We start from the raw sequence: 14,154 nt of genomic DNA on the forward strand, positions 1-14,154 counted from the left end.
CTTTAAGACCTCAGATACTATATCTTTTGATAGCAGGCATCATCAGCTTTCTTCACCACATTTGCTTATGCACCCACTTTGTCATCAGCGATCCTATCGGGAAGGTGAGCATCATGGAATGCCAGTTTAATAGAACAAAGAGTTCCTGCATTGAGGGGGTACTTGAGTGGACGCCCAATGTCCATCTGTGACCTTAATACTAAACCTGTAAATACATGTACACAGATCTATTTCCCCATCCTCATATATAAAGATATTGCGTATACACAAGCCTTTATTTAGACCTCTATAAATGTCCTTTGCCTCCTATTTCTTTCCTCTATTTCCTTTTACTTTCCTCTTGTCCCACTATCATGTTCAGCCTTCATTTGGGTTTCAGTAATTCCTCTCAGTTACATTGCTCTTGTTCAAGCCCTACCAAGCCTCCTAAACCCTCCTCACCATCGATTTTAGATCACTTATTGTTTCTTTGTCCTTGGGTTTGTTAACACCCACTTCCTTTCCTCCTGCTTCCCCATCTCCCATGTACCCCCATTATGTTAATTTTAAGCACAGAAAATTCCAGAGAAATAAAATACCCCCAAAAGCATGCATTTTTTTCACCTTTCAAAATAAATTTATTTAAGTAAAAAGCAAATCAAGGTAAAGAAAAATAGTTATTTGCTGTAGCAATTGAGTCCTGGCAACTGCAGTGAAAGTCTGAGGCATCTGGTCTGCCAGGATGGGCAGGTCTCACTTGGGTTGACCCAGTATAGCCAACTGGTGGGGGTAAGACCTGAGCCCCTCAGAACCTGCTGGGCTTGGGACTGTCCTAGCCTGGACAGAGTAACTCATCAGACCTCCTTAGGGCCTTGGCACGACTTTCACATAGCAGGTCTCACCTTGCATTTCTCGGGCTGAGAGAGTATTCTAAGGTACAGCCTCACCTTAGAAAAGCAGTCTTTTCCTGCAGCAGAGGTGCCCAGTAGCAGTAAGTGGGCTGAGGCGAGACTTGGAATCCTAGGTGGTCGGTCAACATAATACGTACGTGTGGCTCAGGCACCAGAGTCTGTGTCGTGTCGTTTCCGGGGCTCTGGGCTCTTCCCACTGCATACACTATGTCCCCACTTCCTCCTCTTGCTGCTGGGGGAAGGATGGTCACTGGCTGAGGAACTGGAGTCATGGCGCCGGTGTCCATGCCCAGCTTGGGACAAAGGCTCCCAGGAAGCAGCTGGCTTTCTTCTGGTGCTTCGCTTTCTTCTTCTCTTTCTTGTGTTTCATCTTTTTCTTCTTCTCTTTCTTGCTTTTCTTGTGGCTCTCAGAGCACAGCTCTGTCTTCTCTTCTGAGTGCAGTTTCTTTCTGGCTCAGGCTGGGGAGGCGCCAGCCCCACTGCTTTCCACTCGGTGGTGTGTGAACACGGACAGGCCCAGCTTGGCAGCCTCCTTGTCCTCTCTGGACAGCACTACTCGGCCTGCAGAACCACTGGAGCTCCCCAGTCCCACGAGCCGGTCCACACCCTTGTCCACGGGATCAGTCCCTTCTCGCTTACACACCTTGAAAAAGTCCTCCTTGCTTAGGCCGGTGGGCTGTTTCTTCACATTCTTGTAGCCTAGGGCCGCCATGAGGGCCTCCTGCTCCGCCTGCCGCACCGCGGCCAGTTCCTCCTCCCAGCTCAGCCCCACGGGGCCCACGCGGTCCTTGGCGAACCAAGTGAGGTCCCGGCCCTTCTGCCACCGGCCCACCGGGGCCATCAGCGAGTTGCCCAGCTAGTTCTCCCGCTGCTTGTCCGTTTTCACGTCCTCCCAGTTGAACTGGTCCTGTCCGCTGGACGCCGCCGCGGCTGGAGCCGAACATGGTACCGGTGGGGGCCGCGCTCCAGCCCTGCCCCGCCGCCCGCCCGGCTGCCCAGGCCGCAGGGCGCATTTTAAAAACATTTATAGATTCATGATTTATTAATTTTAAATGTGTTAGAAGTTTCTTTAAGTGAATCATACTCACAATCCTTAAAGATAAGATTGCTAGTCCTTAAAGATTACTTAATAGACAGTACTTGAAATATTAATATGCAGATCTATAATTCATACAGTCTACAGTTAAGACTATTCTTTTCCCTTACTCTTCTCTAACCCCTCAGGAAATGTTATGGGCCCAGGCTTTTGCTTTAGATATTGAGGTGATGTCCGAGAAAAGAACATGTTAAATGGGAGAGATAAACAAGTAAACTATACTGATATAAATAAATTATATGTAGTGATTAAAATATTAGTATAACCAGAATGGCTAAACAGAATGGCTTTTATTTCTGTTTAGAAAGGAGCCCTGGTGGCACAGTGGGTCTCAAGTTGGGTTGTTCACTGAAGGGCAGCAGTTCGAAACCATTAGCCACTCTGTGGAAGAAAGATGTAGTTTTTTACTCTTGGAAAGAATTACAGCCTCAGAAACCCACAAGGGCAGTTTTACTCTGTCTTATGACTGGGTCCCTATGAGTGGGAAAGTGGGAATCATCTCAAATGCAGTATTTGGTTTTGATTTGATCAGGTAAGCAGCTGACTCTGGCCCTTATTTTACATGACTAAAAAACTTATGTAAGCTCTAGAACCTACCAAATACTTGCTTCGTTAGTTCCTACCAATGTTTGTGTTTTAGGGTATCACCTAAATAAGTGTGGGGACTTTTCCTCCATCTTCCTATTGTGTTACGGTAAATTAGCCTCTAACAACCACGCAACTGTATGGCGATAATATATAATGATTATAACAAAGTCATAGAGAGTAGGAGGGATGGGTAGGAGAGAAGATAAAATAAAGGAGTCAGACACATTTCAGGGTAGCGTGCTCACCTAAGCCCCTCTTGGTGGTTCACGTGGAGGTGGGAGAAGGGAGAGAGGAGCAAGGGTATATTTCTAACCAAGGCTTATATATACTTAAAGGAAATACAAAGTCCCCCCTGCCCCCCGTTACAGGTAACCACAAACGTCACAGGAAGGGGTTGTGATATAGGTAATACAAGCAATAGGAGAGGGATGACACACAATAGGACTGGGAGGGACTAGGGGTACACATGTGACAAGAAGGGCGGATCCTAGATTCAAGATGGTAGTCTAACCTTGATCCTCCTTGAGCTGGCTTGACTTTGTCTCTTGGCTTTCCTTCAGGGAAACAATCAGTATCCTTATCAGTAGGGTGTGAGCCCCATCTATGGTGGGAAAGACCATAGTGTCTGATTGCTCTAGATGGCTGATACCCCCAGGAAGAATACCTCCAAGCAGCTGACTACACAATGTGCTAGCAAGCAGGTGACAACCTGGGGATAAACCTTCCTGTATCCCAAACTATTGCTTCTCTGGGTGGGAAAATGGCTAAAATTTCACCATCTGCATTAAGATATGTATGCCTGTCCTCGGCACATGGAACAGCTTAGATGGGAGGGCAGCAAGATCTTGTCAGAGCATAGGAAGCATTGTTTGGGCTGTGTAAGCAACTGTCGACAGAGATAAATCGCTCACAGACTAAGTCTTCACCAAATACCTTCCCTGGATTCCCTATCATTTATATATAGGTAGGTAAGGGATGGTGTGTGTGTGTGTGTGTGTGTGTGTGTGTGTGTAATGAGTCCTGGTTGATTCCTTATCATTTATGCTTTTACATATAGGTAGGTAGGGTGTGTGTGTGTATGTGTGTGTAATGAGCCCTGGTAGCATTGTTAAGTAAGCATTAGACTGCCAACTGCAAGGGTAATGGTTTAAAACCACCAGCTGCTCTGCAGGAGAAAGATGAGTCTATCTGTTCCTGCAAAGATTTACAGTCTTGGAAACCCTACAAATTGGAATCTATTCAATGACAGTGGGCTTACTTTATATATATATATATTTTCAGAAAATTCTATTACCTTTTAATTCCATTTTCCCATGAAATTTTTGAAGCCCCTCAGATACAGCCTCTGACTTCTACCATAGCTTTTTTTCCCACCCTCTCCTCAACCAACATCTCAGGCAGGAGACTCTCAACTAGAAGTTGAAAGTTAAAATGGGGTCATATACCTCGAAGATGCTGTCTTGTTTAGGGCTGACTCAAGATTCCGCCTCATCCCTTAATTTAAAAAGAAATTATGATAAAATGTTTTTAAATTTCCATTTTAACCATACAATTCAGTAATGCTAGTTACGTTGCTCTTGTGTTGCAACAATCACCAATATCCATTTCTAAATCACTCGTAACAGAAACTCTGTGTCCCTTAAGCAAAGAGTTGCCCTGTTCCCCTCCTTCCCACTCTTGGTAACCACTAACAGACTTGGGTCTCTATGCTTTGCCTGGTCTGGATACTGGATCCTTATCAAGTATATGCTACATGCTGTGCAAATAGTTTTTTTACCATTCTACTAGTTGTCTTTTCAATTTCTTGATGTATTGTTTGGAGCACAAAAGTTAAATTTTGATGAAGTCTAATTTCTCTATTTTACTTTGTTACCTGTGCTTTTGGTGTTTTTCGTAAAGATCCACTGCCAAATCCAAGATGATGAAAATCTGAAGATCTCTCCTTTGGATCCTAAGAACATAGTCTGAAAGTTAAAAGCACTGACTTTGAATTCCAGCTAAGTCTCCTGGAAGGTTCCTGGGGCATGGAAAGGAAAGGTCAGTATTAAAAGTAAAATCTCAACCCGTTCTTTTGCTGTGTGACGGGAAGTAAATGGGTCTGTGAGAGAATCTGGGGAACTATTTCAGGTAAGAGGTTTTGACACTTGCGTTGTGGCTTGAAAGGTAAGAAGCCAGTCAGAAGAAAAAGTGAGAGGAAAATTCCAGGACAGTCTAAACATTAATCACGAACATTTCTGACAAGAGAGCCTGGAAAGTTCCAGAAATTGATAGGCAGCCAGGGAACTGGAAACATATTCTTTATCTCTCTTTTCCAGTTAATATTTATTATTGTGATTCTATTAGTCCCTAAACTTAACTCACTGCCATTGAGTCAACTCTGACTCAGAGAGACCCTACAGGACAGGGTAGAACTGCTCTTGTGGGTGTCCAAGACTGTGACTCTATGGGAGTAGAAAGCCTTCCCTGTCTTTTACCTTCAGAACTGATGGTTTCGAACTGCTGACCTTCAGTTAGCAACCCATCACATCCATTACGTCACCAGTACTTCAGTGTTTCTATTACTAGGATATCAAAAATGGTAACTAAAACCTGAAACAGGAGAACTCTATTCTTAAGCACTTTTAGATTGTAAACAATCATAGCTTTGTTGTTGCTGAAGAATTCTACATTTTCCAGTTCACACTAAGTCCATGTGGTAGTTTTGACATCCTTGAGGGATTCATGTCACAGTCCTTTTCAATGTTCTTGTGTATGAAGAACAAAAGGCATCTAAAGGGGCAAGATCGGGTTGTAGGGTAGGACAGCCCTTGTCACCCTCCAAGAATACACAGGCTCATGATTGGGGTGGGAAAAAATTCCTCAATGCACTTTCCTGCCCTTTTTTTTCTCAAAGTTGCAGTTTTCAGTTTTCTTAAAAGTTATTTTAATAAGGCCCCATGATTGTCCTGTATCCTTTGAGAGAATCTATCAAGATTACCTCTTTCCAATTCTGAAACATAATCACTGTAACCTTCTGAACTGGCCTCTCTGTCTTGAATTTAACTGGCCCAGGAGATCCCCTCAAAGCCACTCTTTTGATTGGACATTTTTTTTTAACAGAAGAATCCCTACCAAGATGACAGCAGTGTATTTCTGAGAGAACTTGTCTGCAGTCATTTACTCATTAGAGACATGTTTAAACACACATTGTTTGGAACAATCCTTGCATGTATAAACTGGAACCCTCCGTAGCAATACGTTTTTACTTACCCTCAAGCATTCCTATGTGCCTGTGTGTGTGTGTTTAGAGAGAGAGGGAAAAAAATACAGGCATTTGGAAAGAAACACATCAAAATATCAATAATGGTAACCATTAAGTGTTGAAAATCCAATATCCAAATACAGTCACTCTAGGACACAAGAGTAGAGAAAAAAATCTGTAGGGATAGGGAGTCTTTTTGCTGTCAAGGGCCGTTTGGATGTTTACCACATCATTTGTGAGCCATGCTGGTCAAACATTTAATTAATTCACCCCTCGTGTGAGGGCTGGAACTGTCTCTTTGGTGAGGCCTGTGATGTGAGTACCGATGGACCTTGCAAGTCTTACGTCGTGTATGCTCCCTGCTACCCTCTCAGACCTTAGCACGTACCCAAGATTATCTACAAAATTGATCACAGCTGAAGTTCCCAGGTGGAAAGGGGAGGACTTAGGATAACATTTACTGTAATTTAAATAAGAAGATGTAAAGGCATTTTTACAGCCAAGTTTCTGGTTGCAAATCCCTCTGCTACCACCTGTCTACCAGTTTGTCATACTATCATGGTTTGAGGCACCAATGGTAGGTAGATAGGTTCCAATGGAGTTTTTAAAAAATCATTTTATTGGGGCTCGTACAGTTATCACAATCCATACATACATCCATTGTGTCAAGCACATTGGTACATTTGTTGCCATCATCATTCTCAAAACATTTGCCTTCTACTTGAGCCTTTAATATCAGCGCCTCATTTTCCCCTCCCTCTTCACTGCCCCCACCCTCATGAACATTTCATAACTCATAAATTATTATTATTTTGTGATATCTTACACTGTCCGACATCTCCCTTCACCCACTTCTCTGTTGTCCATCCCCCAGGGAGTAGGTTACACATAGATTCCTGTAATCAGTTCCCCCTTTCCACCCTACATTCCCTCCACCCTCCAGGCATAGCCACGCTCACCACTATTCTTGAAGGGGTCATTTGTCCTGGGTTCCCTGTGTTTCCAGCTCTTATCTGTACCTGTGTACATGCTCTGGTCTAGCCAGGTTTGTAAGGTAGAATTGGGATCATGATAGTGGCGGAGGAAGTATTTAAGAACTAGAGGAAAGTTATATGTTTCATTGTTGCTACCCTGCACCCTGACTGGCTCATTGGAGTTTTTTTCCCAATGGAATTTTCAGACTGTGACAGACTAGGAAGAAAAGCCTTTATCTACTTCTGAAATTTAGTCAGTGAAAACTGTATGGATCACAACAAAATTCGCTTGCTTTATAAAATAATATTTTAAAATAAATAAATAAATAAAATGATCATTTAATTGAAAAAATTCACTTGATTTAGACACATCATCAGAAAGGATTTATCTTTGGAGCAGAATATCACTCTTGGTTAAGTAGAGGCCAATGAAGGACAAGGGCGACCTTCAGTGAGATGAATGGAACAATAACTCCAAGAATGGAGTCAAACATGACTAAAATCCCGAGACTAACAAAAAACTGAGCAAAGTCTTACTTTGTTGTGCATAAGGTCACCTGAGTCACAGTTGATTTAAGAGTAGCTGTCTATCTGCCTGCCTGTCTATCCATCTTCTATCACTAATAAGCTTTTAATGGTAAGATACACATTAAAATTTACCACTTGACCAGGAGGGAAGGGGGGGAGAAAGGGGGGGATCGATCACAAGGATCTACATATAACCTCCTCCCTGGGGGATGGGCAACAGAAAAGTGGGTGAAGGGAAGACGCTGGCAGTGTAAGATAAGATAAAATAATAATTTATAAATTATCAAGGGTTCATGAGGAAGGGGGGAGGGGGAGAGGAGGAGGGGAGGAAAGGAAAATGAGGAGCTGATTCCAGGAGCCCAAATGGAAAGCGAGTTTTGAGAAAGAGGAGGGCAATGGATGTACAAATGTGCTTTACACAATGGATGGATGAATGGATTGTGCTAAGAGTTGTATGAGCCCAATAAAATTATTTTTTAATTAAATAAATAAATAAAATTATTTTATTTTTAATTTCTTGTACCAATAATTTATAAACTATCAAGGCTTCATGGGGGAGGTGGGGAGGAAGAAGATGAGTTGATACCAAGGGCTCAAGTAGAAAGAAAATGTTTTGAAAATGATGGTGGCAACATATGTACAAATGAGTATTACACAATAGATGTATGCATGGATTGTGATAAGAGTTGTACGAGCCACCAATAAAACAATTTTAAATAGTTCTTGTCCCAAACCACATGTTAACAAAAATTCTGTAAAAGTGTTTTATTAGAGAGAACAAGAAAAGTTAACTTTGCGATGTAGGAATGATGAAAAATACAACTTTCCTCTAGTTCCTAAATGCTACCTCTCCCCGCCAACTCCACTATCATGATCCCAATTCTACCTTGCAGGTCTGGCTAGACCAGAGAATGGATGTACACTGGTGCAGATAGGAACCGGAAACACATGGAATCCAGGATGGATGATCCCTTCAGGACCAGTGGTGTGAGTAGTGATACTAGAATGGTAGAGGGAGGGTGGGTTGGAAAGGGGGAACTGATTACAAGGATCTTGAAGGGAGACGTCAGACAGGGCAAGATAAGACAAAATAATAATTTATAAGTTATCAAGGGCTCATGAGGGAAGGGGGAGCGGGGAGGGAGGGGAACAATGAGGACTTGATGCCAGTGGGTTAAGTGGAGAGCAAATGATTTGAGAACAATGAGGGCAATGAATGTACAAATGTACTTTACACAATTAATTTATGTATGGATTGTGATAAGAGTTGTATGAGCCCCTAATAAAATGATTAAACATTTTAGAAAAAAAGAAGAAAAGTTAACTTTGAGTATGTCTACCATGTGTCAGACACACTTGTTATTAAACTGACTTCTGACACTTTTGACTATTTTGTTATCTGAAATTTTATTTATGACAATAGTAAAAATTCCCGTATTTGAGACATTAATGAAATATGACTGACAGGTGTGGGGGAGGTCAGATGCTTACAGATATCTTCCCTGAAGGCAGTTGCTCCCAGATTGCTGTCTCCCCACAGCACATGGGTGGGGGCCTGCAACCATTAGCTTGGTTCCTGTAGGTGGAGTTCACATCCTACTGATAATGGTCTCTGGCCAAACTGGCTCTGTGACACCCAAAGTTAGGCTGCCATCCTGTATCTAGGATCCACCCATCTTGTGCACCCCCACTCCCTCCTCTTCCTATTGAGTGGATACCCCCTCCCATTACTGTATTACCTATAGCACAACCCCTTCCTGTGACGTAGGTCTTCACCTGTAATTAGGGGGCTTGCCTGTCCCCAGAGAATATAAAAAGCCTGGGCTAGCATTAAAGGCTCTCTCTCCCTCCACGCGGACCACCAAGCGGGGCTGAGGTGAGCATGCTACCATGAATTGTGCCTGACTCCATTTATTTCAGTATTTCTTTTCTATCTCTCATGCTCTCTATAACTTTACTATGATCTTTACTTATTATCGCTGTATAATTGTGCCTACTGGACCCGTAATGATGTGTTAGGGGCTGGCTTCCCCTGACAGACAGGTACAAAGGGAGGATAATGCTAGCCATAAAAGTAATGTGTCAGCTTGGTTGGCCATGAGTCTCCCTGGTTTGGCAGTTATGTAAGATGTAATTTGTCAGTTATGTAATAACGTAGGTATCCTCCATGTTCTCACAATGCTGATTTTACGTAACGGCCCGGTCTTTATTAAGAGAAGGCATATCTTGGGGGCAAGGCAGGGGAAGTTGAGGGAAAATGGGGAGCTAATAACAATGACTACAGGAAAGAAGAAAATGTTCTTAAATTGATTGTGGTGATGATTGTACAATTCTTTTTAATATCATTGAACTATTAAATTGTATGATGCATGAATTATATTTCAATAAAACTTTAAAAAAGAGTAGGTATATTTTTAATCCTCACATTATCTCCATTATCCCCTCAATTTTACAGATATATAAATCAAGTCTAGAAAAGTAGAGTAACTCCTTTAAGTACTCAGTAAACATTTAAGAGTGACTATTTTGTATTATCCCCTCACCTAGATATTGTATAAACAATAGTGAGAAGACAGACATGATATCTGAAGGGATGTTCTAGCTGAGACAGATAACATGCAATGTATTCACAAACTAGTAAATGCAATGAAGGATTGATTACTTGTTCATAATAAGGGTCCTGAGATAGACATTTATAGGAGGGCAAAAAGATCTTTTTAAAGGGAAAGTTGAACTAAGATCTGAAGGATGAGAATAGAGATGTCACACAAAGAAGGGGAGGAAGAGAGTTCCCAGCAAGAGGAACAGCAAACATACTACATATTTGACCGCCAGAAAGAATTTAGAACAGTGGCTCTCAACCTTCCTAATGCTGTGACCCTTTAATACATTTCCTCATGTGGTGGTGAACCACCAACCATAAAATTATTTTCGTTGCTACTTCATAATTTTAATTTTGCTACTGTTATGAATTGGGCAAAACCCTGTGAAAGGGTCATTCGATCCTCAAAAGGGTCTCTACCCACAGGTTGAGAACCACTGATTTAGAAGCTGTGGCGTAACGTAGTAAGCTATGTGGAAAGTACAGTGAGAAGCCACTGTAAAATTTTTAATATATATATGAGCTAGAATTTTTTCTTTGAAAGATTCTTTCTCTTTGGGGTGAATATACTAGGAGTACAGGATAGGGCAGAAGGGGTTAAATCGGTTAAGGAGGCTAATGAGTGGTTCCAGGGAGGGGATGAAGGAGACCTGGACAAAGTTGGTGGCAGAGGCAAAGCCAGATGAGCATATTTTGGAGACAGACCAACAGGATTGTATTGGATGTGGAGGTGAAGGAATCAAAGACCCTGTTTAGTGTCGTGGGTCCAGGTTAAAAAGATGAGGGTACAGGTAAGGGGTTATATTTCTGTTTTGGATATATATATATATATATATATATATATATATATATATATATATTCATTTGAGAAGCTTTTGAGACATCTAAGAGATAGCAATAGACAGCTTATTATGTAGAATGGAGGTGTGACCAATGGAGGTGTGACCAATGTTTCCCTAAGAATGGTGGTGACCAGAGAGTAGAGAAGAAACAAGGAGCCAGAGAGTAGTGGCACATGGTTAAACGCTAAACCAGTTCCCATATATCGGAGATTACAGTTTCGAAAACTCTATGGGTTTGCTATGAACAAATGGACTTGACAGCACCTAACAGGGAAGAGAAAAAACTTTCACACCGCTAGGCCACTGTCTTTTCTAAGAAACCAAAATAATATCTGTATTATTCTTAAGGGTTAATGTGGCCAAGAGCGAACTCCAAGAGCCGACTAATAAATGTACTAATACATACATGGACAGTATCCCCTAGGCAACCAAGGTACAAACAAGGCCAGCTCACATTACGCACTTCCACGGGCTCTACAACGCTTACGGAAAGCCGGAGGCCACCGAGGACAAGATGCTTCCGGTGAGCGCTGCATGCCGGGATTTGAGCGCTGCATGCCGGGATTTGTAGGCTGACGACCACAGACGGTTGCGTAACCGCTGGGGTGTCAGCTGAACGTTGCGCCTCGCAGATTCAGGAAATCACGACCTGGCCAGCCGAGCTGCTGTCCTAAGACCAAATATGCTTTCTGGCTTGGAATAATTTAGCAATGACGTCTTCTCATCAACGGAAGAATAAATTTGGAGTCCTTCAGATTATATTCAATGCCCATTTCCTTACGGTTTGGTATCAGTAGTAACATTACCTTTTAACTCTCTTCATACTATTCTGGATGCTGCTTCCGGGAAGGCGGCTTCCTTTGGGCCTCCGCAAGCGAGACAGAGTACTCTCCTATTTCTGCACGTTCTCTTACAATTCCGTAGGATATTCGCCGCCGCCCGTTCCTGAGCGCTGTCAATACTAGACAACCCAAGCTCATCCAGTCTCACCACCCCGGGGATGGGGATTTTTATTTTCATTTTGCGGTGGAAAACCCATAGCGTTTTCGAAACTGCAGTATGCCTCTTGGGCAAGGTCCCCCAGCTGGAACGTGGAGGAGCTAGACTGTTTGAGTCGCCGCCTGAAAGTCAGTAAATTGTCACGCCTCGCTAACGCTTCCTTCCGCCTCGTTCGTCAGCGGCGCTCGGGGAAGACGCACCAGCTTTCGCCTCGATCGCGGACCCCGCCCCGAGGGCGGCGCTCCCAGCTGGACACTCGTCCCATGGTGCTTTGCGCGCCGGCGCCGCGATTGGCTCGGGCGCCCGGCTCCTTTTTCAAATTGAGGCGCGGAGTCGTTGCTTGCTTTTTGGGGGGACGGCGGGTGACGTCCAGCGAGGTCAGCGCGGCTGCGGCTGGTGCGGGGCAGCGGTGGCGCCCCGTCGGAGCTCCGGGTGCCGAGCAGAAGGCCCGAGTCGCGAGCGTCGGTTATCCCGGCCGCCGCTGTGCCCTGCCCCGCGGAGGTGCGCGCCGACCCGGCCGCCGGGCTTTGCTCTTTAGGCGGTGACAGTGATGGCGTCTCTGCCGAACTCCTCCGCGAAGAAGAAAGAGGAAAAGGGGAAGAACATCCAGGTGGTGGTGCGATGCAGGTAGGGCGGAGCTGGCCGGATCCTGAGCGCCCGGGCTTTGCTCCTAGGTTCTCCGGCGCGACCTGCCGGGAGGAGTTTTGTTTGCGTTCCGAGAGCGTTCGGGCTTTCCACACTTGGTCCCCGGGTTCTGTGTGAGAAAGCTACTACTGCGTTGCTGTGACGCGGAGTGTGTTTTCTAGAATTAAAGTAGGGATGTTTGTATTGGAGTACAAACTGGTACGTGGAAGGCTCGTGTGATCAGCGTTCTTTAGAGAAAAGTGCATCCTTGTTTATTTTTTACTTCTATCGATCAAGACAGTTTACTTTGGTGTGTTCGTGACTTTGGCAGATTTGGAAATAAAGCTGCACGCCTTTGCAAAAGTTTTAGCACTTACATTGGGATTTTCATCTCTAAAAGCAGAATTGTCTGCTCTCTAGTTACCCTAAATAATTTCGTCCTCACTAATAAACAAGTAAAACATCACTCTTTTAAACTGTAAGAATTAATTATTAAGTGATGCTTTAAAATTACAAGATCAAGGAGATCATTTAAGCCAGTATAGGTATCTGATTTTGTTGCAGTATCATATCGTTTTTCATTTGCCTGTTGGTTCATAGACAATCCCAACCGACATAGTGTTTTCAGGGTGAGGTTGTAGTTGTGTGTGCGTGTGTGTGTGTGTGTGTGTTTCAACTCTCCCCCGATTGGTTACCAAATAGTTTCCTCGTTTTAACTTATTCGTTTTAAGATGAGCTAGTGTAGGAAGAACATACTTGCAGAAATTGCTGCTTCATTATAATTTATTAAACGTTTCAGAAATCCCGCACGGCTTACTGTTAGATGTGTTCTGCATCTGTTTTTTATTTTAAATAATAACAATTACCTTTGCAACTTCTCTGTAAATCTGAAAGAATTCTAAAATTAATAAAAAGATTATTTAAAAAAATAAAAAGATTATTAAGACAAACAGTATCAACAAACTTTATGAGGTTAATGCTTAATCTGTTCTGGAGAATTGAGTTCAAGATATCAAGGGTAACAACTAGGTGTTTTTTTTAAACTAGATAAGAGAGAATGTTCTTTTTCAACATCCTAGGTTCAAATGCATAATTTTAGATTATTTGATTGTTTTAAAAAGCAGTCATGTTTTTGCCTATAATTTTGATTTATTTTTTCTTTTTAATTTTTGATCTATAAAGAGTTAAAAGCAATAGTATAACAAACAGTGTATCACCCCAATTAATGAACAGCTAGAACTGCCTGTGTACCCCTCTGTCATCACTTCATTCAGAGTTAACCAGGTATTTGAGCCCCGTGAGACCAAGATGAGGTGTTTTCTTCCTGTAATGTTAGTCTTGAAACCCCCTGGTGTGTTCTGTCCTGTTCTATAGGGTAGCTGTGAGTCAGAATGGACTCTGTGCCAGTGAGTTTGGGTGTTTTGTTTTATATAGGAGCTCTGGTGGCATGGTGGTTAAGCATTTGACAGCTGAATGAAAGGTGGGTGGTTTGAATCCACCAAGTTGTTTCATGGAGAAAGTTCCTTGGCAGCCTGCTTGAAGAAAGATTTGTAGCCATGGGAACCGGAGCGGGGCGGGCGGTTCTGCTCTGTCCTGTGGTGTAGTTATGAGGAGTTAAAATGGACCTGACAGCAACAGCTTGACTTGTTTTTTGTACATTTCAAGCCTTACCTTCAAAGAGATTTCTTTTACTTTGCCACCAGCGGAAACATGCTTTTTTGTTGTTAGTTGCTGTTGCTTGGTCCTGCATCATCCTTACACTTGCCAGCA

The 14,154-nt window shown here is 43.0% G+C and overlaps 1 protein-coding gene and 1 pseudogene across 2 annotated transcripts in view; one reads left to right on the forward strand and one right to left on the reverse strand.

Annotated features, from left to right (window-relative positions):
- Window positions 1–945: 945 nt before the first annotated feature.
- Window positions 946–1,879, reverse strand: LOC142429143 (multiple myeloma tumor-associated protein 2 homolog pseudogene; annotated as a pseudogene).
- A 2,598-nt stretch (window positions 1,880–4,477) lies between these two features.
- Window positions 4,478–14,154, forward strand: part of KIF11 (kinesin family member 11) — a 47,435-nt gene continuing 37,758 nt past the window's right edge. The window contains exons 1-2 of one of the 2 annotated variants that reach the window (XM_075534032.1): window positions 4,478–4,611; window positions 8,211–8,304. In XM_075534032.1, coding sequence (XP_075390147.1) covers window positions 4,599–4,611; window positions 8,211–8,304 — 107 coding nt within the window. In that variant the 5' untranslated portion in view covers window positions 4,478–4,598. Of the gene's footprint in view, window positions 4,612–8,210; window positions 8,305–11,400; window positions 12,388–14,154 lie in introns of those variants that run through there. The other variant, XM_075534033.1, reaches the window with a different exon arrangement.

This window comes from Tenrec ecaudatus, chromosome 16 (assembly GCF_050624435.1).
Source record: "Tenrec ecaudatus isolate mTenEca1 chromosome 16, mTenEca1.hap1, whole genome shotgun sequence".
Classification (NCBI taxonomy): domain Eukaryota; kingdom Metazoa; phylum Chordata; class Mammalia; order Afrosoricida; family Tenrecidae; genus Tenrec; species Tenrec ecaudatus.